General features: G+C 45.3%; 2 protein-coding genes across 3 annotated transcripts in view; one reads left to right on the forward strand and one right to left on the reverse strand.

Annotated features, from left to right (window-relative positions):
• PIGN (phosphatidylinositol glycan anchor biosynthesis class N) overlaps positions 1–18,324 on the reverse strand; it is a 175,233-nt gene extending 156,909 nt beyond the window's left edge. The window contains exon 1 of the mRNA XM_026658519.2: positions 18,228–18,324. The gene's annotated coding sequence lies outside the window, so the exon portion shown is untranslated. The remainder of the gene's footprint in view (positions 1–18,227) is intronic.
• A 997-nt stretch (positions 18,325–19,321) lies between these two features.
• The window catches only part of RELCH (RAB11 binding and LisH domain, coiled-coil and HEAT repeat containing), a 122,820-nt gene continuing 116,684 nt past the window's right edge, over positions 19,322–25,457 (forward strand). For both annotated transcript variants that reach the window (XM_026658541.2, XM_026658565.2), the window contains exon 1: positions 19,322–20,014. In XM_026658541.2, coding sequence (XP_026514326.1) covers positions 19,522–20,014 — 493 coding nt within the window. In that variant the 5' untranslated portion in view covers positions 19,322–19,521. The remainder of the gene's footprint in view (positions 20,015–25,457) is intronic.

Genomic DNA, 25,457 nt, shown 5'->3' on the forward strand with positions numbered 1-25,457 from the left:
CTTGAAGAAGAATAAATGGTTTCCAGAAAGATAATGAAACCCAACTATCTTCTTTATCCTTCCATACTTTGATCCAGATACAATTAACCTTGGCCACTGCCAATCCCATAAGTTTGAGCTTTCTGGGCTTGAAGTTAAAGCAGCTAGTCTCTATTTCAAAGGGGAAGCACCCTCTCTTCAATGTCTGCAGAATCATAGAAAAACAATTTTCCTATCGCTGTTTTCTGTGATTAGGCTCAGAGAACTGAGATTATTTCCTCACTTCTCTCACAATCAGGAAAATTCCAGCCAAGGAAATTTCAGCTTATTTGTATCCTTTCATATCTTCCTGGGCACTCCACCAGTCAATTACTTCCGTAACTATAAAGATGCAGTCCTTATTCAAGGAAACTATTATTCTTATTCAATGTTAATTTTAATGCATCACTTAGTAGTTTAGTAGAAAACATACAACTTGACAGGCCAAAAGAGCCTACTGTGTTGTCCAGCCCCACTACACGCAGTTCTAACATATTTAATTGGCATAAAATTTCCCTTATTATGGTCTTGGGCAATAATGGATGCCTCAGACAAAGATTTCTTCTTCTCTCTGGCCCTTTATTCAGAATGTCCTAAACTGTATCCAGACCTAACAACAATATAGTCCAACCTTCACCTCACAATATTTGAACAGGTTTGAAGTTAAACACAAAAAGTTAGTTCAAAACTTAAAATGACAGATGAGCTGACGACTCCAGGCTGGGCTTAATTCTTTGGTAGAGGAGAGATCCTCACCAATGGAAAAGTTCGCCATTGAACAATATTCATTGCAAGAGGTCTACTGGGTAATTCACTGTGATGTGCACCCAAGAATTGTCCACAGGTTGTTCCTGCACTCATGTGGAAAACGCAAGTGGCAGAAGATTATCACTACTGAAGGCTACAAAAAAATATGGCAAATACAGTGCCTACAACCTCTCAAATTTACTGGATTCCATTCATTGTTGTATATAAACATGGAGAGAAGAAAGAACACTGTGAAAAAGGAAAGAAAAAAGCCACTAAGAACATAGAGACCCACCAGATGAACAGTAGACCAAGAACAGTGATGCTCACCAATATGACTCATTCATCTAAGGCAAAAAGACAGCCACAGAGGTAAATAGGAGGTCCCTGTGGCAGATATGAGATATTGGAAGTACAAGGAGTTCAAACAATTACATTTAAATGTGGCAGACAGGCATAAGCTTTGGGACAATAAGTGTTAAGTGGGTTTCCTGGGGGTGGTTAATGTATATTCCACCACTCCAGTTATGCAAAAACTCAGTCTTTTGAAGCTACGTGCTGAGGAGAGAGCCATTGACTGGTCATTACCTGTTCCTGGAGACTAGATATCAAAGGTCTGAGCTGTATAAAGAAACAGTTGAACTGTCCAGTTGTGGTTCTGGTTCCTGATCTAAAAATCTGACATGAACTTGTAACCAAGGGGGCAAACCCAGTTGTGGGGTTTGAAAAACTGACACCTACCAGAGCCTAGTGTTGGAGTTGCAGGTAAACTCTAGTAAGCTTTTAGCATGCATCCAAGTTCTTTTACATATTGTAGTGTATGTTTTCTCTATAATGCTTTTTATCTTAAGAATAAAAGTGCTTGCTTAGAAAGAGCTGTGTGATAACCTGTAACTGCTGGCAATATCCTGTTCATAGCCCTCAAAGAGAAATCAAAGCACTGGCCTTTAGGCAGACTGGCTTGCTGGGCATATCACTGCATAAGGCAAGGAACTGTACAGCCTTAAAACCACACGATCTGAAGGGAATGAGACATGAGTCCCTACTCAGAGACAGGTGTCAGTAAGAGACCTGAGATCTGACTAGGAACTTCTGGAGTGTACCACAAAGAAGGGAACACAGGTGCAGTTACCTGGAAACTGTGACAGTCCCAATAAGCACTAGAGGGCATCACAATGCTGAGACTTCACTGGCAGTTACTTCCATGAGTGACAGGAAGAGGGGAATGAACCTAAGATGGTGGCAGCCAGATCACACAGAATTAAGCATTCTAGCTCCTTTCAAACAGCAGTGTAATTCTGCACAGCCCAGTCTCCATAAATTGATATCAGGGTCTTGAGAATGGTCATGAAGGAACTCACACTCAAGTTTCATGCAAGGTATATGGTTGACAACACTATTGCGATGGAATGAATAGGTCTGCCAAAAAAGTAATATTTAATAACTAAGAGCGGGGAGGGAGCAAGAGTCAGATTTAGAAAAATTCAACCGAGACAGGTGAAACCACCTTACTCACCAAACAAGGGGACATCAGAAACCACTTTACTTGATGAGCAGACTGGTCTCTGAAACACAGTCTCTAAGATGGGTTTTTAAGCATTTGAAAAGTAGCTATCAAAGGTTGCTGTATCCTCCATCGACCATCTTATAGTCCTTAGTGAAAGCAGGAAGTCCAAAACTCTATTGTTTATGTAGGTAATAGGAGAAACTCAGTTTGGAGAACAGGGGAAACTACCCTAAATGGTGGGAGGAGGGTCTGGTCAAAGTGATACAGAGTAAGGAAAAGGGGGAGTAAGTATTCTGGACACCATGAAAGGAATCTCTCTCTCAGGACATCTTGGAGGTTAAGACCCTGAGACTGGGGCCAGAGCCTCAGATTGCTTTCTGTAATATGTAAATAAGCACTTGTGCTTCCTTTGTGTAACTTAAGATGAGACTGCATTGCCTACTTTATCTTATGCAGTATATTAACTCCCCTTTTTCTTTTTTAGTTTTACTCCATTCTCTCTAATAAACTTCATTTTTATTAAGAAACCTGTTGTTGTGCAGGAGAAATGTTCACACAGTCCATCCTGGAGGAGAAGAGACACCTTGCAACCTCAAGAGAGGTATGGGACTCAAGACACTTCTGGAACCCAACTCCACACCCCAGCCAACTTCTGTCAATAAGGCACAGACAAAGATGTGATGAAAAGGGTTGTAAACACCCAGTGCCATGACAACATGAGAGTTAGCCGTGGAGTCAGGTAACAACTAGTGATAGGGCGGACTAGGTCCTGAGGCACCCTGCTGGAGGCCTCACAACCCCCCCCCCCCTGAAAACAGCAGAGGAGAAGTCCTCCAGGCAGCCTAGAGTGGCTGCAGGGGAGCAGCCAATCAGAGGGGCGGCTGGAGCAGCCAATCAGGGGCCAGAAGGGACATGTAAAAGGAAGCAGCAGAGGCAGAACAGTCAGTTGCTGCCTGGAGCTCAAATAGGGAGGATCGGGTGCCTTTTTCTTCTTTCATAGGGCTAGTGTAGAGCAGCAACTACAATTTCACCTGAAGTTGATTGAGCCAGATGGCTACATCAGGAGTAGCAGAATTTATTGCATATGCCTCCTCTTTCATATTTATAAACTGCACAGTAGGTGGTGAGATGTTTGATGGTCTGTCATGGGGAGCCACACACGCACCAGGGAGTCCTTAATTTTCCATTTGTACATTAGATATCCATATCTACTACGGTTGGTTCAGATTCATTTCAGAGTTGACCAAGATTTCCGTGGAAGGTCAAACCCAGGAACCTTTGTGGGATCCATCATGAGGTGCTTATTTTTAAAGTCTTGTTTAGACCAGTAGGCTTTCCACGCCTCCTTCTGATCATAGCCCGATTGCATGAGGCTAAGCGAATGTTCCCAGAAAGGCTTGGGGGACTTAAGACGTTGGGGGGGGCCACACGTTGTCGAGTCTTGGTGGATAGGAAGACATCTGTTTTCCTGGATTCGCTGAGCTTCGCAGAGTGTCGCAGCAGTTTGGCGTATCGGTGGGGGAGCAATGTTAGACAGAACAGGTAGTCATGGTGTTGCACTCGACTTAAGGGTTCCAGTGATGCACCTCATCACTGTATTCAGCTGAGTGTCAACAAGTCGCGTATGGCTGCATCTACTCCATATGGCTGACAATATTCAGCTACCGAATATACAAGTACTATTGCAGATGGTCGCAACCCACTAGTTTCTGAATTATGTTGGCTCTTGTATTTATCTTTACAGTTATCTTCTCAAGGAGATCATGGAGGGTGTGGTTGAGTTTCACTCCGAGGTATATTGGAGTGTGATCACGTTGCACATTTTTACCACAGAAAGCTACTTTCAGTTTGTTTTTGGCACTTATATTATCAAGATGAAATGCGCTTATTATGGTTTTTCCAGGGTTTGGTTTGAGCCTCCATTTCTGGAAGTACTATTCCATACTTTGGAGGTCCTCAGTTAATGTTTTCTCAATGTCATGGAGCTTTGGTGCTTGGATTGTCATGGCAAGATCAGATGCATATCCAAATTTTACTCCTAGCGGAATTCTGCCCCACCGCGTCCGCGCATATTTAATGAGCCCTGCAGATTTCTATTTTTTTGCGCAGAAAAAAGCTTCTGCCAAAATGTTGCTGCAGTTCTGCCTTTTGCCCACCAAAAAGCGCTGTGGCACTAGAATAAAGCTGCGACTCCCCACCAGCGAGGGAAGAGAGGTGCCTTAGCAGCGCTTGTCATGCTAGTTCAGGAGACAGGGTCTGTGGGGTGTTGGGGGTCAGACAGGGGCTCATAAGGGCTAGTGGAGGAGGACAGACAGGGGTAGGGACTGAATGGGAGTGGAGGCAGAGGGCCACGGGAGGAGGGAGATGCAGAGACACATGGGGACAGGGGGCGGTGGGGCAGGGCTACACAGGGACAGGGGAGTGGCTGAGTGAGGGCACAGACACACATGGGGGCGGGCAGATGTGCCTGACTGAATGGGAGAGGCTAGGGGTCAGCCAGGGTCTGCATGGGGGAAGCTCCCTAACAATCCCTCCCCCACCAAAAAAAACCAGTTCCATACTTTTCCCACCCATACTCAACAGCCCTCTAAGTTCACACCCAGGCTTCTTCCCAGCAATTTACTTTCCTCCATTACTCCTGACTCCCCCAAGCCTTTGTACTGCTTCTGAGGGGTGTGGGAAATATGGTTCTGTATTGTAGTTTAAATGAATTATTACTCCGAGTTCTGTATTAATATGCCTAGTAAGGAATCTATTTGTCAAAAAACATTGCCTGAATCTTTTTTGTCATCTGTCTTGTTACAGACATACTTGCTGACAGGTATTTTGAAATAAACGACCAAAAATAATTGAAACTGATGTGATTATACTGGGTTATTTTGAAAAATAAAATATGCAGAATTTTAAAATATTGTGCATAGAATTTTTAATTTTTTGTTGCAGAATTCCATCAGGAGTAAAATTTTCATGATTTAGTTGGAGGCATGTCACTTATGTAAATATTAAAAAGCGTTGGTGTGAATACAGAACCTTGTGATAGCCTGTTGTTTATGATATGGGGTGAGCTGGTCTTATTACCTAGGTACACCTGCAGATGTGTTATTCAGCATGGTCCACAGCAGGCAAAATGCTTGGTAGCAAGATATAATTTTTGCAAGTTTCAGCATCAGGCCTTAATCCATACACGGTCATACACAGATGACAGGTCGACAAATACTGCACCAGTCTTTAGTTTTTTCTGATAACCAGCCTCAACGTGAGTTCTGAGTGCCAGAATTGGTCACAACAACTACGTTTTGGCCAGAAGCCTGCCTGACAGGGATAATTGGCTCAGTAAAAGGGTGATATGTTCAAGAAGTTTATAGGTCATACATACTTGGTAAGCCTGTAGCTTCCCACTTCATCAGTGGGCTTCCCAGGCTTTGGAATGGCAATTACCATTCCTCACACCATATTTCAGGGATCTGAATTGTCCTTAAGATAGAGGGACTACAACGTTGCTAGCCATTGGAGTCCTTTGGGGCCGAGATGGTGGAGGAATTCTGGCAGAATACTGTCAGGGCCTACAGACATCCTTTTTTTCATCACAGCAACTCTTAAGAAGATGAGCCCTGGGAAGGCTGCCAAAGACCGGGTGCTGGGCTGGCTGGAAGAGCAGCAGGACCATGAACAGCTCAGTGTGGGCAGGCTGAATCCAGGAGACTGAGCCCAGAACCTAGACAGACTAGGCGAGGGTACCGTGATGGGCCCTGTTGGTCTGGTTGAAGACTGAGCCCAGGGAAGGCTGCTGAAAGAACACCAACTGAGGGTACCCAGATGGAACCCTGCTGGGCTGTTACAAAGGCAGTGTCTCTGAGAAGGAAGCCTTGGTGCTACAGCCCCATGCCAAGGCTGTAAGAAAGAGCTAGTGACTGTATACTCCAGAAGGCAGAACAGTGTGTATGACTCAACTGGAGAGCTAAGTCGCTGACGACCCACAGCACAACCATTGGCCAGGGGGCACTCGCAACAGGCAGGTGCCACCCCATTGTAAGAACTGAAAGAAAAGCAGGATCACACCTGACCAGAAAGGGGGTGCCCATGAGAGGTGGGTGCCGCCCTATTGTAGAAAACTGAGTGATTGCAGGCCCGCATCGGCCATCAGGGGGGCACTCGTAAGAGGTGGGTGCTGATGCTGTTACATAACCCTACTCCTAAGGTCTGAGAGAGTAAAGAAGAGAGGGCTTTTGGCAGAAAGACTTATTACTGCTCCAGAATGGAGCATTTTTGATAGGATGAGTAAAGTTTTTCAGAGCTCTCATATGATGAAAGGTTCAACCATCCTACCACCCAGCCTCGTAATTGGAAATGGGAAAGGCCCCTTCCCCTCCATACTTCCTAGGTATTAAAAACAAATACACCAAAAATCCATGTTGCTGTGCTATAGGTCTGTCATTTTCCTTACCTGTAGTCACATAGCTATAAAATCTGTATTAACTCTTACGGATTGTATAACAGTTGGGGGGGAAGAAGAGGGGCAGAGTCCGAATAATCAGGACTGGAGGCAATCATCTTATTTGCATGAGCTCTCCTCTTTCCAGGCAGTTCCATAACTTGCTGACAAGAACATTTCCTCTCTTCAGGCTAGCATTTCCTCTGTGAAGTGCTCTGCCTGTTACAGAAGCTATATCCTCAGCCTGGTGCTAAATCAGGTTCTTGAAGATTAATGGTAAGGCAGCATAAGTAAGTAAATGCAGATCTAGTTTCCCCAAAGCCATCAACATCTAGTGTTGTAGTTCTTTGAAATTTTAATCTCAAAACATTAGGGATGCGTATTTTGCCCAATTTAAAAAGAGCACAGTGTAAGTCTTTGGAAAAAATAATGTAATATTTTCTATTTCTATTTTTTGTTTTCAAATATGTGGTGACACATACACAAAACTCTATTAATATGGAATATGTTATGTTGGTGGGAGGATATTTTTAAAAGGTAATAAAATGTCAAGACGAAGATCAGAATACTTTAGTCATCTCTTTTGGAAGGAGCATGCTCCATTGAGCATTCTATGCCTGTTGTGTAAAATTAAGAGGCTCTATTTGGAATGCATTTTCAATAAATATCAATGGCTTTGGCAAGTATCTTTTAAGGAGCAAAATAAAATTGGCAAGACTGACTGTGCTATTTTTCTGGATGACAGATACATTTTTCAGCTAAACACGATTACATAATATTTAATTTAGATTGTCAAAAAGGGTAGCTGTACAATTTGTCCACACATAAAAATGATCCAATCTACCTAGGTAGAAGCAGAGGGAGGGAGTGGAAAACTGGTGCAGAGAGGGTGGGTTTTTACATGGCACTGGGACATTACATAAAAGTTTAAACATTAAATTGGTTCTCAAATCCAGCACGCTGCTTCTTTTTGATCACTTAGACATCAAAATTTCATACTATTCAAAAATGCAATTCATTGACTTTTAAGGTCACACAATATATGCCTATTGACAGTAACACCGAATTTATATGACTGTAAACACACTTACCAACCAATCTCAAATTAACCTTCTCTAGGATCTGTATGCAGAACCCAAACATATTAAATTGAAATTTGTCATCTTAACTACACAATACAGAATTACACTATGAATAATATTAGGATGATGATCAAGCCCCTTTTTCCCTCCTTTTCAGAAACCTGATTTTCTTTTTGAATTGAAGCATAATACACAACTCTTTGTCACACAATGAAACTGCAAATATAGTATTTCTACTTGCTTTTACATTTAAATATGCTTTTGTGACTCAGACCATCTGCTTTAAATTATTTTATGTTCAACATTTTCACTGAATATTTTGTACATTACAATAACAAATGACAACTGTTTTAAATTGTAAATGTGGTTCAGCAATGCACAGCTAAACCCGAGGCAAAAAGCTCACAGAGAATTAAATATTCTGTTTAATATCACTCTGATTATCAAGATAACTCTGCATCACTAACTCCTATGCAAAATCTCCGAGGGATAAACATGATTATAGGCCATTCTACCTTGTAGGTCATGGAATATCAGAGATGTCTTATGCCTTGAACTCCTGGATTTCTATAAACCATTTACAACGATGGCAACCTAGCTTTTCTCCAATCCCTGCTGTAAACACTGGAAATAGGTTCCCTATAGCAGCGGTTCTCAACCAGGGATCAGGGGCCCCTTGAGGGACCGTGAGCAGGTTTCAGGGGGGCCGCCAAGCAGGGCCAGTGTTAGACTTGCTGGACCCAGGGCAGAAAGCTAAAGTCCCACTGTGTGGGGCTGAAGCCTGGGGCTCCCAGCCCTGCCACCTGGAGTTGAAGCTGAAGCCTGAGCAACTTTAGCTATGTGGGGACCGCCTATGGTGTGGGGCCCTGGGCAATTGCCCTACTTGCTACACCCTAATGCTGCTCCTGGCTTTTATATGCAGAAAAAGGGTTGTGGCACTGGCACGCCGTGGAGTTTTTACACCTTAGAAAGAAAAAGGTTAAGAACCCCTGCCCTATAGGACAGGGGTTGCAGATCTCCTACCCATATGGCTGAGAATAATGCTAAAAGGAAGACAATTTTGAGGGTATGAAAATGTATGGGTACTTCCCTTGAGAGGGAAGGATTATATTAAGAGTGAAAGACAACATTACGGCATCCTGAAGGAACCAAACGAGTCACCCTTAGGTGACGTTCACTTACTACTTGGAAAAAATGAACTATTAGAAGGAACCTGTGACACTGCACCCCATAGTCGTTATGGTAATATTATTATAATATGGTTATGACATAATTATTATGCATTTTGTACACGATAAGTCATGTGAGGAGTCATTGGAAAAGTTATGATTTGCTGAATATGATTATCCTATTTGTATGCGTGTATCATTTTTGTATCTGAAGTTATAAATACTATTTATCTGTACTTCAAATGTAGTTATACCTGGGTAACACCTACTAAATAGCTGATTGTAAAGGGCCTATTGAGGGTAATGGGCCATTAGAAAGAACAATAGGCCTTAGGAGAAGCTTATCCCCCACTGGGTGAGCCTTGCTGAGAACACTCCAGACAGCATGTAAGTAATGGCTATGACTCTACAAGGACATGTGACCAAGTCACATGATCCTGGACTCCATCGTGGGATGTCAGTATTTTTCCACAAACTGGTCTGGGAACCAAGCTTTGAAACAAAGGGTTCCTGCCATATGCTTAAGCTATATAAGGCAGGGAGTGACATCATCTGTGGTTCTTCACTCCCCACACAAGAGGACATTTGGAAACACCTGAGGAACAAAGACTGAACTGGGGGAAGTGCTGGACCCAGACTAAAGGACTTTCTAGCCTGTGTATGAAAGACCTGGGGATTCCAAGCTGTAAAGTAAGTGCAGGTGGTCCCATAAGAATCTGCAGCCCACCTGTATCATCAGCCAGGGTGAGAATTTGCTAGTTCATACCCTATCTTTCTAATATCTTAGACTTTGTTTGCATTTTGTTTATTTACTAGGTAATCTGCTTTGATCTGTTTGCTATCACTTATAATCACTTAAAATAAGTTTATTAATTACAAAAGATAGATTATGTTTTTATCCAAACAGTGAGCTTTGACTGGAGTGCTTGGGGAAAATCTCTGCTTGGTTACCACAAATGTGCATTGTTCTCTTCACATTGAGGGAGAGGCGCACTGGGTATTAAACCCATATACTAGCCAGATTTGATAAGGGCAGGATGGTACTTCACTGAGGTCCTAGGCTGGGAAGCCGGTGGTTAGAGAGCCTGCATGTAACTGCAGCTGGGTATGTCCCTACCTGTGTGAATGCTGGTCAAAGTGCAGGCTGGAGGGCTTTACAGCTTGTCACGGCAGCACAGTGTGAGAGGGAGCCCAGGCTGGTGGGTCAGAGGGCTCAGTGATACCCCAGTTCCCAATGGCACCCTGGGGGGAACCTGCCTCAATCTGCACGCAGTTAAGGCTGCTTACTGAATCAGAAGAGAACTAGCCCAGAGACCCTTACCTACAGTCGTACCTTCCACCAGGACAAAAATTCTCCATAACTGATAAAAGACATGGAACATTTATGGGATTGCAAAAGCATGGAAGTCACCCAGCCAGAGCAGCTTTGCTGTCTCAAATGAGCCATATCAGACAACCTAGAACTCTGAGCCCCTCAGACATCTTAAATATGTTACTAGCCACTTCAATCAGCTCTTCGTATTACTACTCAAGCTATCTCATCAGCCTGCCCGCCCACAAGTATTGAAATCAACAAGATATTGTGAAGTGCATGAGTGCTGCAGCCTGATTTTTGGTCTCCTTTTTTCTGTGCAGTGCAGCATGTGGTAGTCCCAAGCTATGCAGAAAGAAGGCAGCTGGAAAAGAGGCAAGCCCAGTCACAAGTGAAAGAATGCAGGTGGCACAGCTCCTTCCTTATAGACCAGAGTGGATTGGGGGAGAAGCCAAAATATTCTTGTGAATGGCACAGCAAATGTGAATGTAGAGTATGAAGGGGGCAGAATGGAAAGAGAGTGACCCCAAGTGGCAAACAAGAATATGGTGAACTCACATCAGATCCATCTTGTAACAGAAAGTAGAACTAAAAACATCAAGTGACTGCACATCCCACCTTGCAATCATTTAAGAACTATTCTAAATAAATACAGGAAAGAAAGTTACTATATACGGAAGAGAGCACTGGTTAAAATGTGTTCTATAGGAGCTAATACACAAGAGAGGAAAGCTTTAAAACAGAGTTTAAATACAAATCTACATATCTAATTTTAACCTCATTTTCTTATTAATATCCATTTTGCTTATTACCTAAGATGAATATTTAAATAAGTGATTTCTTATTAGCCTATTCTTTCTACCTAATGAATCTTGAACTGACGTTATAATGGTGATATTGTAACATCAGTCATCTTCAATGTGATGACAGCTTGTTGCTCTCCAAGGTCCTAGGACTCGCTTTGGTCTCTCTGAATGTGGGCCACTGTCCCAATAGTGAGCTTTAAACAAACTGAAGTGATTCATTTCTTCTGGCTTTGTAAAATACCATAATTTAGGACCTAATCTAAGAGTATTTGGTATTTTTGAAAACTGGGCTACTCTTTTTATTAGTCCATCATCTTGTACAAATTTCTGGATCCTACACAGGTACCTAGTCGTTTTTGTGCTCTACAAATATTATAGGTGTATCAAAGACATTTTACTCCTGAGGGAATTCTGCACCAAAAAAATAAAAATTCTGTGCCAAAAATTAAAAATCATGCATACAATATTTTAGAATTCTGCAAATTTTATTTGTCAATAAATAAATGTGGCTCCAGCATGGCAGTGGGGAGCACAGGCCATTGGCTGTATTGAGGTGGGAGATCACCCTGAAGCCCCAGGGTACAGGGACTCAGCAGTGAGGCTGCACCTGACCCTGACACAGTGCAAGGGCTGGTCCTGCCCCAGAAACACCCTGGGGGAGCCTGCTCCTCTGTGCCAGGTGTACCAGGTGTGGATGGGCAGGCTCAGCCCAGCAGGATCCAAGTGTGGAGGGTCTTAGTGCAGGGGGATCCAGGTGTGGGGTGAGAGGTTTCTGTGTGTGGCAATCTGGGTGCAGGCGGCTCAGTGGGAGATCTGGATGCACAGGGGCTCGTTGGGGGGTTCTGGGTGCAGGGGCCATGGGACTCTGCAGGGGATCCAGGTGAAGGTGGTTGGGGCTCAGTGAGAGGATCTGGGTGTGGGGAGATGGGGCTCGGCGGGGGGGGTCTGGGTGTTGGGGGACTCAGTGGAGGAGTTCGGGTACTGGGAGAGTAGGGCTTGATGGGGGGGTTCAGGTGCAGCTGCTTGGGGATTAGGGATTAGGTTGAGGAGACGCCGCATGCTGGGCTCCCGCTTACCCCCCCAATTCCCCTATTCCCTTTACTTCTCCTTCCCCCTCCCCTCACTCCCACATTCCCCTCCCCCTGCCCTATTCCACTCCCCTTCCTTCTCCACTGCCTATTCCTCCTACACCCTCATCCCCCTTCCCTCATTTCCCACACCGCCACCACCAGCACTCACTGTTGCACAGAAAACAGGAAGGCTCCCAGCATACAGAAGGGGAGCTCGACTGGCACTAGGACCCAGGAGGCGGCATTCAGCTGCAGAGTCAGCAGAGTTGAGACGCAGCCTCCTTCAGCTGGGCAGCTCTGCGCTTACACAAACGAGGGGGGGCAGTGGCATGTAACCCCATGTGCCCCCCACCCATGTCTTGTCTCTGTTTGCGGGGGAAGCAATCTCCCCCAAAAAACTACGCCCATGGTCATTCCTCCTGCGCGTGGCTTCCCTTTGCTTCCCTTTAGTTTTCTGCAGGGAAGCACAGGAATTCTGCCGGGGTGCCGTTTTCTGTGGGCACACAGTCACGCAGAATCCCCCAAGGAGTAAATTTGGACAACAGACAGAACTCTAGATTGATTCAAATGGAAACTTTTGACTTCAGAACAATCCTTGATACACTCTTAAGCAAAGTCTTGTTTGGAAGAAACTACAAGATGTGTATAGAAAAAGCCTCAAATTCGACAACTCAACAAGCAAAACAAATGTTACTAGGAACTCCAGAGCAAAGGTTGCAAAATATGAGGGGGAAAAAAGGTGAGTGGCTTATACTAGCTCCAAGACAGTGTTAAAATTCCATGCTGGCAGAAGAACATTAATCTCATTCTGAATCAAGGACAATGCTTTGAAGATTCTTAAACTGTTTTAATGCAAAGAAATGGTCTTCGCTTTGTCTCCTTGGATAGTAGTAATAACTGCTGAGTGCACTTTTTATAAATGCTGATACAAAACATTTTTCTAGCTTTGCATAAACCCTAAAGCCAGAATATCAACTATTTAAGCCTGAAAGTTTCCTTCACATTAGAATAAATCTTTATTTTTGCTCAATATAAGTCAGTTCTCACATGGTGACTAATGTTCCTCATCATTTACCAGCTGTGAAATGATAAGCCCGCCTGGGTTGAAACGCTGCAAAGCTTACATTAGCAGGTTTTAGAGCTAGTCCAGAATGCATTTCCATTATAGACAGATATAGACGTTATTAAGCTGCTGTATCTTATAGGGAGTCCATGCAGCTAAAAATCAGTTTACGCTATCTGAGGAAACAATGAAAAACATGGGCTGCTCTGTAAAAGTACAGCTAAGTGGTTAAAAGTTAGATCTTGCTAACAAGTTCCCAGAACTAATGAAATACATTAATATATTCCATAAATAAGAGAATATTAGTATCACATCCAATCCGTGATCAGCAAAAATGGTCCGTGGATATCCACAGATTTGCAGGGCTCTAGTTTTTGGGAGCTACCAACTAGCTGTGCTACTCCACACCTGTCACCTGTGGGTATTGCTAACCTACAGTGAAACCTACCAATGGGTTTTGAAAGTTTCACTTTGCAGTTGTGGCACAGAGTACACACTGTGGAAAGCAGTTGGAAAAATTAGACTGAGGTAACAGGGCAGACGTACAAACCTGGAGAATGTAGAGGGGAAAAAGAGAACAGAACAAAGAGGAATATTGCTCCAATTTTTATAAAAAGAATACTAATTAGAAAGAATTAATAAAAATGACTCCGTTTCCTGCTGTCTAGGCCAGCAGTAACTGGTAATGCTGACAGGCAGCAAGCTCAGCCCATGAAAGGAAGATGTTTGATATCACTCTATAGCCAGACCTAGCCTTTGCATTTTTGGATGGACAGATGAGGCAATATTTGAACCGCTCACTTATAAACATAATGTCCTGGCCTCAGTCATCACATAACTATACACATGGCTAGCATTAAGATTATAGAGAAAGTCAATTATTCAATTCTTTGTAGCACTCCCTATACTTAACTAACTTCTCCTGTGGTAGAGAAGCAGTACCCAGTTGTTCATGCTCGGGTTTGTATCATAGTTGTCAACATTTATAAGTGTTTCAAGTGAAATTCTCCAAAATATTTAAGAGCTAGGGAGCACTAGGTCTCGATACTGCAGAGTTACAGGCATACAATGTTAGCTTGTTCCCAAATTTCCATAAAATATTGTTGAGTAACCATGAATATGCCTGTTTAACTGACTTTTTTCCCCGTCAGTACACCACATACCGTTTCACCAAAATTATACAGAGATACTGAAATGGAGGAATTCTTTGCTATGGGATAGAGATTAATTTTGTACTCCACAGCAGTTTTTAGCCCATGGGGGAATTTTAAATTTAATGCTTAGTGTAAGCAGATGCATCTCTGCTGATTTTAGTGGAGTTATGTCAATTTACAGCAGAGCTCAATTTGCTTTCCAGAAGTGAGCCAATGAGTCTAAAGTAAAGGTTAAAACTGCAGTGTGCACTGAAGGCCACTAGAAGATGCTGCAAGTTGAGACTATTTTTTCTTTTCACTTCAAAAGCAAACAGTCACTATAACAAATTTTGAATACATTCAGTGTGTATACATCGTCACCTAACTCTGCAGGGTAGTATAAACAAGCAGTATAAAACTTCTGCACCAGTGAATTATATATTAATTAAAACATGCTAAAACCAGATTTAAAAGCCAACAAACATTCCGACTAAATACGTCCCAGGATTCCTAATTTCAGTAGAAGAATTCCTCACTTCAATTCATGTCCTCTGTTCTCATTGTCAGTGCCCTCTTAGACCTAAAAGTCACTATTTTTAAAATGGAATTTTCAGTATGCTGGTTTTTTTGCAACAAGTGCATTAAGTTGCATTATTTTCTGGTCTTTTAAACATTGCAAACATGTGGCCTCCAATAAAGTTATTTTAAAATTATGAAAATTTATTGTATTAAGCATACTGGATTATGTGTGTGTTAGAAGCCATTATTTTAAGTAAATATCTTAAGTAGACACTTCAGTTCTTTTACATTACAGAAAGAGGGTATGGATTGACACTATGCTACCATATTCTTAGAAAACTATTTTCCTTGTTATTAAATACATTTCAAAATGCCCTAAGGATGGGAAATTAAGTTAATTCTGTACTAACCTAATTTGCACAATCATAATTTGCAAACATTCAAAAACAGCCATATCTTCATACTTCTCAGCAAAGACTTCATACTGTAGCCAACTGCTGTAATGAAGTCTTTTATTACTAAGACTTCAGGCCCAATCTTACAGAAGAGCAAAAATCCTATTGAGCTACCTTTACAAAACAGAATACAGAACATTTGCTAGTATAGTATGAAATACAGACAGGGCTTCATATTGGAGGAAACATGCAAGGAACCAAATCTACCAGTGCTATATCGTATATCTGTTAAGTTGAAATTTAAGTCAGCACTCCCCATGAAGGAAGAGTGCCTTTTGTATGTAGGTTTGCAATTTGGGGGTCTTGTTAGATCCTTGGATGCTCAGGTACTATCTGAGTCCAAGAACACTTTATTCACTAATGTCTAGCAATGAAAGTGAGCTTTTATTTTGTATGTGGAACTTGCTAGTTAACCATGCCTTTTGTCAACTCTAGCTTAGACTTCTCTAAAGTAACTCACATCAAGCTACACCTTAAAGGCATTCAGAAGATTGAATTAGCCACTTCCAACACACTAAGCAATGCTTTTTGAAGATAGAACTTTATAATGCTGTGCCATAGTTAACTGTTGTTTCTGAGTAGCTTCCAGGGGGAGTCTCAAATGTTGATTTTGACTTTACAAAGACCTAAACATATTGGGACCTGACTAATCTATGGCATGTCTACAATATGGAAATTTTCTAACCAATTTTAAAGACTGTTCAGCCAAACCAGTTAGTCGTAGATTTGAACACCAGCTAGAGCCACAGCGTAGCTCCAGTTTTAAGTGATTCAGTAAATATAGGTCAGGCTGCCTGGAGTCATCAAAACTCAGATCCACCGTACAGTGCTAACTAGTTTTAAAATTAGTTTACCTGAACTGGGGGTTTAATACTGGTTAGAAATCATCCCCCATATAGCAAAACACTGCTCTTCAAGTAATATTTTCAGTGTTGTGATCTTTAAGAGGCGCTCAAACAGCTGCCAATTTACGGTTCTCGGAACCTAATCAAGTAAGGATTGAGAATTTGTCTATACTGAGAATTTGCACCAATTATAGCCACCATAGATAGGTCCACTGGTGCACATCCCTGGGGTAGGCCGGCCAAGATTTGTAACTAGTGCAGCTTTTTTACTTAGCTAGGTCAGAAACAGTCTGTGAGGTGTAACACTTGAACAACACTCTGGAACATACCTGCTATTTGACTGCTAAACACTATTAAAACTAGAGGGTCACACATTTTGTTGTGTACACCTCTACCCCAATATAACACAGTCCTCGGGAGCCAAAAAATCTCACCACCTTATAGGTGAGACCGCGTTATATCGAGTTCGAGCCGGTACGCCATGCCAGACTGGACCGGCTTCCCCAGTGTTGATTTAAAGGGCCCGGTTCTGCAGCCACTGCGGGGAGCCCCAGACCCTTTAAATCACCGCCGGAGCTTTGGCAGCAGGGCTCGGGCGGCGGTTTAAAGGGCCCTTGGCTCCCCGCAGCAGCTGGAGCCTCTAGCCCCTTAAATCACCGCCCAAGCCCGGCTGCCAGAGCCCCGGCGGGGATTTAAAGGGCCTGGTGCTCCAGCTGCTGTGGGGAGCCCCGGGCCCTTTAAATTACCACCGGAGCTCTGACAGCCGGGCTCGGGCGGTGATTTAAAGGTCCCAAGGCTCCACACGAATTCGGATATAACGCGGTAAAGCAGCAGGGCTCGGGTGGCGCTTTAAAGGGCCCGGGGCTCACCGCTGCTTTACCGCGTTATATCTGAATTTGTGTTATATCGGGTCACGGTCTATCGGGGTAGAGTTGTACATAGGCCAAGCTATACAGCCAATGAGAGAACACAGTATACTAAGCTATTTCCTGTAACTTACAGGCAGAGAATGGGGCCACCAAAGCTATTCCTCTGCCTGTAACACGCTGGGGGCCTGATTTTCCTTTCACTTACACCAGTGGAAATCTGGCATCAAGTTTTCCAATTTTCACCAAAATCAACAGATTTGTGCCCCATGCCATCTAGAATATTACCTGAAATTTTGGAGTTGAGTGGATGCAGTGTCCAAGTTATTACATTAGTCAGATGAACAGAGAAATAAGATTGAGTTGAGCACAGGACCTCACTTGGCTCAGGCAATACTGAGCAATCATTATGATATTATCACAGTTTTCTTGGGGAAAGGCAAGTGTGGAAGATTTGATGCTTTTATTAATTATTTTTACCTCTGCAAAACAGTCATGAAAATTTACCAGTTCTATAGGAGAGTGAGCTGGCCTCCACTAATTGTGCAGACACAAATGTTTATTACTTTCCTATCAATTTTTACTGTAGTCAATTCAGCTGAACAGGCACCACACAGCACACATTTGGGTCTGGAGAGATCTTTATTACTGGTGATACATAAAATAAAAAGAACCCAGCTAGACTCTCTGAGCCAATGGTGAGTTTGTAGGAAAGGAAGATGAGGGGAAACCAGCTCTGGTGAGCAGGACAAATTTCAACTTGAAGTCATCGAGAAAAGCAATGTGTAAGCACACTGCAGCAATTTAGCTCAAACTGCCAGTTTGCTTTGGCCCTCCAGCTAGTTCTCACTGTAACCCAGGGAGCAAAACTCGACCTGCTCAGGATAGTTATTGATTTCCGGTCATCTGTAGTGTTGTTGGAGCTGTGTTGATCCCAGAATACTAAAAAGAGAAGGTGAGTGAGCTAGTATCTACTGGTGAAAAAGACAAGCTTTCAACCTACACAGACAGGAAGAGCTCTACATAGCTCACAAGCTTGTCTCTCTCACCAACAGAAGTTGGTCCAATAAAAAAATGGTTTCAGAGTAGCAGCCGTGTTAGTCTGTATCCGCAAAAAGAACACGAGTACTTGTGGCACCTTAGAGAATAGTGCCACAAGTACTCCTGTTCTTTCTGCCAATAAAAAAATGTTACTTGACCCACCTTGGCTCTCAGATATCATTGGTCATTGTAACCTCGCCGCTCCATCACGGCTGCCTGTATCCGGGCGTCGGGGGGAATCTCCTGCATGGGCAACACTCATGCCGGGTTATGTCTGGCTGCTGCCATGCAAGACCCTAGGGCTCGTGTCCAGCGCCGGACACCCTGCGGGGCTCTGCACAGCGGCCCCCCGAGGACAGCAAAGAGGGTGTCTCGGCGGCAGCTCCCTGGCTGCCCCCGTAGAGTTGTCACCTCTGAGAGGCAATGAACCGGGACACTGGGGATGAGCCTGCGCCCGCAAACCAGGCGAGCTGCAGCGCGCAGGGAGCAGCCGCACAGCCACCTCCCGGCGGTATCCGGACAGACAGCAACGCTCGTCCCCGCCCACCTCACCTGCTAGCGACCGAGCCAACCACCGCCCCCGGCTCCGCCCGGCCGGCCGAGCACGAGCCACCCCGCAGAGCGCGCCGGAGGCCCCAGCGGCGCGGCGCAGCTGTTATAGATCAGGAGACAGAGCCGCTCCGGCGCCCAGCTCCCAACCAGAGGAGCGAACTGCGCAAGCGCCGCCCCCACAGCTACTTACTAGCTCACGGGCCGTCAGCGCCGGCACCAACGTTCGCCCCACGAGGCCGTTCCGGGTTCGCGGATACTCTCGCGAGACCCAGCAGCCTATCGCTCCGCCCCTAGCTTGTTTCTCGTCCCAGCCACTGATCCCGGCTGTCACCACCCACCCACTTCCGCCTCCAGGCCGCGTCCCTTCCACTTGCAAAAGAGGTCAGCCCCCATCACGTGCTTCCACAGGCCAGGCCCCGCCCCTTTACTCATCCAGCTCCGACCTTCCCACGCTGTATGCCCCTCTTAACATAAACTCCGCCCATCACCCTAATATTTCCTTATGGCTCCAGCCTCTCCTGTGTATCCGTCACCCGTAGGCCCCGCCCCTTCGCCCTTCCCAGGCTTCTGCTCAGGCCCCGCCTCCACCTCTTCAGTTGCACCTGACAGGGGAAGGGGGTGGAGCCTCCGATTCCGGCCCCAACCGTTGCCGGCGGTTGGATGGGGAAGTCTCGCGAGAGTTGTGACCCGGAAGCCAGCAGAGGAGGGTGAGGGAGACAGGAAGAGAGTCGCGGCTGCTTCCTTGCTAGTGGCGGCGGCGGCCGTAGTAGGGACTGGGGCGGCGCGCCCGGGGCTGGTCCCGGCGCCGCGGGGCTGGAGGGGCGGCGCAGCAGCAGGAGCCGGGGGTGTCGCTGGGCCGGCCAGGCGGGCGGAGGTGGCTGCGCGGCCCGTGTCGCGCTGTAAGATGGCGGCGGCGGCCGGAGGCAGCAGCGTGAACCCGTTTCTCAGCGACTTCGAGGAGGAGGAGCCGGAGGAGCCGAGAGCCGGCGGCAGCAACGACCCCGGCCTGGGAGGCCCGCTCTCCCCGCAGCAGCACGAGGAGGAGGAGGCGGCGGTGGGGGGTCCCGGGGCGCTGCCGGGTCTGCGGGCGGCGGCCCCCGGGGAGGCCGGCTGGGCCGGGCCCGGCGCAGGAGAGCCCCCCCGGGTGCCTGTGGACGCGCTGGCGGCGCAACTGCTACGGGACCAGTTCCTGCTGACGGCGCTGGAGCTGCACACGGAGCTGCTGGAGAGCGGCCGCGAGCTGCCCCGCCTGCGCGACTATTTCTCCAACCCGGGCAACTTCGAGCGGCAGAGCGGCACCCCGCCCGCGGGGGGAGCCCCGGGCCTCTGGGGAACTGCCGGAGCGGCGCTGGGGGGAGCGGCAGCAAGCGGCAAGGAGCCCGGCCCTGGGCAGCTCAGTAAGTGACCCTCGCTTGCCACAGGGAAGAAGGGGAGTGTGCCCTGCTGGAGTCTCTACGAGGCGGGAGTTGGCGGTGGGAGGGGTGCGACGGGGGCCTAGAGGAGAGATGTCTGGTGGCTGGACCTAGGTGTGTCTGGGAGGCGTGCGGGGGACCGGTGTGTAGGGGGGGCTTGACGTACCTGGGTGCTGGTATGGGCTTGGGTACAAGGGTTGGATGCTGCGCCGAAGGTGCAGCGTGGGAAAAACGGAGCATGAGACTGGAGGGGATGAAGTAAGCGGGATCATTTGGGGGGGGGGGGGATTTGCTAGTAGTGTAGCAGTGTTAAAGCCATGCTGTTATATTTTCTAGTGTACGGTCAGCAGGACTCAGTAGAAAATCTCTAACCATGTTAGCTAGAAGTCATCTTGTTTTGAGTTGTGTGTGATTACATTTTAAGGCAATCCTTGTGGGGAGAAAGGTGGAGATTTCTGCTTTAATACTGGCCCATTCTCACGTTTATTTTTCTTATCTAACACACCAGTCAGATCACATATTCATGGTTCCACTGGGAGTGAGTTTTCCTTGGCCTGGGAATAGGAGGAAATATATTTTGGCTTATGTCTGATAATCCTAAAGTCTATAATTTGCAACATGAGCTGTCAAAATTTATCATTAAAAGGTCAATGTATTGACCAACATTCTGAATACCTTAATAAATAAATACATTAATAAATAAATTAAATAAATTAATGGAGATATCCCATCTCCTAGAACTGGAAGGGACCTTGAAAGGTCATCGAGTCCAGCCCCCTGCCTTCACTAGCAGGACCAAGTACTGATTTTGCCCCAGATCCCTAGTGGCCCCCTCAAGGATTGAACTCACAACTCTGGGTTTAGCAGGCCACTCCTCAAACCACTGAGCTATCTCTTCCCCCCCCTTCCCCTGATACTTTTATTAAGCTTCATGGGTCTTAGCTGTTGAAACACAGAGTACAATTACTTCCATAATTAGTGCTAGCAGGTTTAGAGAGCACCAACTGTCTATGTCCTGTCATCTCTCTAAAATGTTTTGGAGAGTATTGGGTGGGTTATCAGTATTGGGTGGGTTTTTTGTGGTGTTTGTTTTTTTGTTGTTGTTGTTTTTTGAGTAAGGCAGGCAAAGATAGTGTTTGGGAAGTTGTCGTAGACCTTACTGCAGCTAAGTATCACTGAATGCCTTTATTTATGGATGAACAGATGAAAATATACTTGCATTATTTACATAAATACCTGCTTTTCATCAAGACTGTCATGGCGATGACATGGGGTCTAAAACACAAGTCTTAAGGTAGCTAAAAGATTAGATGAATTCTAGAAGAAGAAGAAATGGTTTCCTCTCAGTCCCTTGGCTTCTAATTTGTGATTTACTGAAATCTTTATATTAAATGAAAGGGATGAAAGTGTTTGTGGTTAATAGAAACTTGGATGATATATACATATGTTCTAGTTCTACTTCAACAGAATATACATCTTGTGTGTAAGATGCCTCCCAAATAATGGGGCACCTTCATAAATAACATTACGGGCACAAAACCATGTTATAGACTTAAACTTTGGAAATGGCTTTTGGGTTTTCATTTAATATCTTCAGCCACCCAAAAATTAAATTAAAGCTTGTACTGCTTCTTATTGTAAGAAGCAGACTAATACATGATTATAGCTAAAATTATATCAACACACCCTAGTTATTTTGTTATTGCTTTTGAATATTATTTTTGAAATATTCAAGACATTATTTGCTTCTTGACAAAATTAGTGGGTTTTAAAAAGACTTGTGCTTTAGGGCCACATACTAGCGAAGATGCTAAATTCACTTCCATCTGATTAAAAAGTGCCCATTTTAGAAGTCTAACTAGTCAGATTACTTAATTGATTTAATATTCTTATTGCTTTAACATGAAATCTGGTTACTATTGGAGATAGAATACTAGACTAGATGGACCATAAGTCTGATCCAGAAAGTTAAGCAGGGGCAACTTCTACTAGTGACATAGAGAGCAAGATGATGAGAAGCCCAGCCCTACCTAGTAACTCTCAAGTATGGGGTTTCTGCCAGGATGTGAAGGGGGAATTCTAGGCCATATCTACACTACAGCAGCACATCTATGGTGCTGCAGCTGTGCCGCTGTAATGACATAGCATAGATGCCTTCTACATTGACTGAAGGGGATTTTCCATTGAAGTAGACTGTCTGCACTTAAGACGCACAGCTGCACCACTGTAGCACTTTAGTGTAGAGGGTTTCTTCAGTGACGAGAGTTTCTTCTGTCACTAAAGGTAATCCACCTCCCTGAGAGGCAGTAGCTGAGTTGATGGAAAAATTCTTCCATTGCCCTACACTAGAGATTAGGTTGGTTTAACTACGTTTCCGGGGGTGTGGATTTTTCACACCCCTGAGACACAGCTATGTTGATGTAACTTTTCAGCATAGAACAGCCAGAGTTAATTCATCTCAGAGATGCGGTAGTGAGGCCACCAGAAGAATTCTTCCATTGACCTAGCTGTATCCACACTGGGGGTTAAGTTGACTTAAGTGCTCGGGACACACAATTTTTCATAGCCCTTAACAATGTGATAAGATCTATTTTCTAGGTTTAGGCCAGGTGGCTTCACTTGCAGAAGATCTGAGTTAGAGCGGAGCCAAGTATGGGTGGGTAGCAGCTTTAGATTTCCTTTCCTGGGCTTTAGTGCTTTGAGAGCAAACCCTCTAGAACGGGTCTCAAACACGCAGCCCGGGGCCTGCATGCGGCCTGCGGGGTTGTTTTCTGCGGCCCGCGAGCTCCTCGTGGCCCCCCCCAGCGTTTACCTAGAGCGGCTCCAGCCCGACGCGCACCGGGGGAAAGGCAGGCTCCCTGCCTGCCCTGCTCCCTGCTGCTCCGGGAAGCGGCCAGAACGTGGGGAAGGGGGGGCACAGGGCTCTGTGTGTTGCTCTTGCTTCAGGCAGCGCCCCCAGCAGCTCCCATTGGCCGCAGTTCACCGTTCCCGGCCAATGGGAGCTGCTGGGGGTGGTGCCTGAAGCAACCGCAAGACACAGACCCCTGTGCCCCTTCTCCCCCAGGTTCCAGCCACTTCCCAGAGCGGTGCGGGGACAGGCAGGCAGGTGGCCTGCCCTGCCCCCGGTGCGTGTCAGGCCGGAGCCCGCCCCCCGCGCCCCTCCTGCAGCCCAACCCCCTGCTGTACCCCACACCCCAACTCCCTGCCCTGAGCCCCACACCCTTCCTGCCCTCCCTGGGGGCAGGAAGGGGGCAGAGTTGGGGTGGGGATTTCAGGGAAGGAGTTGGAATGGGAGCAGGGCCTCATGGAAGGGGTGGAGTGGGGGCAGGCCAAGGGTGGCGGGGGGAGGTGTCAGTAATGCAGCCCTCGGCCAATGTACTAGTCCTCATGTGGCCCTCGTGGTCATTTGAGTTTGAGACCCCTGCTCTAGAAGATGATGAAAAAGACTAGAGAGAGAACAACAGGGTTTTGAGCTAATTTAAGAAAACCCTCTAATGCCTCTGGCCAGGCGTACTCTAAAAAGTTAGGTTGGCACAGCTACATAGCTCAATTAGCCTAATACACACACACACACCCCTGTCTAGACAACATTAGGTCAGTGGAAGAATTCTTCTGTTGACCTAGCTACCACCTCTTAATGAGGTGGATTAACTAGAGTGATTGGAGAACCTTGAAGCACTGCAGCAGTAGCTGTTTGAGTGTAAACATGTGTTGATGTAGAAATTGAGGGCACGTTTGCACTTAAAATGTTGCATCAGCACAGCTGCACCTCTAGCACTTTAATGAAGACACTCTAAACCAATGGTTCTCAACCCCTGGGCTGCTTGTGGCCTGATCAGCACACAGCTGTGGCCCATGTGGCAGCCTCAGGGCAATGCAGGTAGTATGTGTATTGTGTGGATGTGGCCCACGTAACCACACATAGAGCTGCATATGCAGCCCACTATGGTAAATAGGTTGAGAACCATTACTCTAAGCCAACGGGAGAGAATTCTTCTGTTGGTGTAGTTAATCCACCTCCTTAAAGAGGCAGTAGCTATTTCAACGGGAGAAGCTCTCCAGCCAACAGAGCACTGTACTCAAGAGGTTAGGTCACTATAACTACGTAACTCAGGGTGTGGATTTTTCACACCCCGAGCGACATAGGTATACTGATATAGGTCTGTAGAGTAGACTAGACCTGAGTCTCTAAAGCTATGTCTATGATACAACCGCACGTCTATGGTGCTGCGGGTGTGCTGCTTTAGTGCCATAGTGAAGACACTCGCTACAGCAGTGGAAGGGGATTTTACGTTCAATAGTTAATCCACCACTCTGAGAGGCAGTAGCTAGGTTGAGAAAATTCTTCCATTGGCCTAGCAACATCTACCCTGGGAGTTACGGCAGCTTAATTAGGTCTTTCAGGGTTGTGAGGTTTTTCACACCCAGGTGATGTAGCTAGGTCAATCTAAATTTTAGTTGTAGACCAGGCCTAAATCACTCATGTTTGGTGATCCATTGAAAAATGTGTTTCAAGTTGGCCAAATTTATTAGAGCTAAAAGGGTACTTTGCTTATGCACTGATTTTTAAATTGCAACTGGATATATTTTACCAACCTTCAAATGTTCAACTCATATTATGCAAGTTAAGTGAATTTCTCATTCTGTTGCAATCTCAGTGTTTTATTGGTGACGTGACGGAATAAGAAAATTGAGTGGAATTTCTCAATGTGCAGATGCATCTCTTCTGCAGTCTGAGGCTTTGTATGGAATGAGGCAAGGCTTTATAATATGCATGTATATAGAATAAGATTGAGGGCCTCAATCATTTACTCACTGAACAAATGTATCCATTTAACAACCCAAAGATTAAGTATGCAGTGGAATTTGGTTTTTTTTCACATTTTTTTTCATAATTAAGAAATTCTCCAGCTCAGAATACCCCAGTCAACCTTATATGGAAGACTACTGTTAGGACAATCATTTTAACTTTTTTTAATGCAAAGTAGCAGCTGGAAAAGACAGCTAGTAAGTAGCCTGTGGCCAGTAACCTGTCCATTGTTCACCAGCAAGTACTTTGCTCCATAGGCTACCAGTGGTTCGTAAAGTTCAGGATATTAGTTCAATGGAATAGTTCCTTTAATAATGACCATAAAAAAGATGGTAACTTTTGAGTTTTCAGAAACTTTCTCTGGCTTCACCTGAAACTGGTCAAATAGAACTCCCAAAGACAATTAATATTCAAATGATTGATGTTTTATATATTTCTGCAATAGTGTTCTCTCCATTATCAGGCAGCAACAATGCATTAGGATGTGGCTGTAAACATAGAAACAATGGTACTATTAGAACAAGGGTCGGCAACGTTCGGCACGCGGCTCGCCAGGGTAAGCACCCTAGCGGGCCGGGCCAGTTTATTTACCTGCTGACGCGGCAGGTTCGGCCGATC

Source organism: Terrapene carolina, unplaced genomic scaffold, assembly GCF_002925995.2.
Source record: "Terrapene carolina triunguis isolate 2854851 unplaced genomic scaffold, T_m_triunguis-2.0 Scaffold53, whole genome shotgun sequence".
NCBI lineage: Eukaryota > Metazoa > Chordata > Testudines > Emydidae > Terrapene > Terrapene triunguis.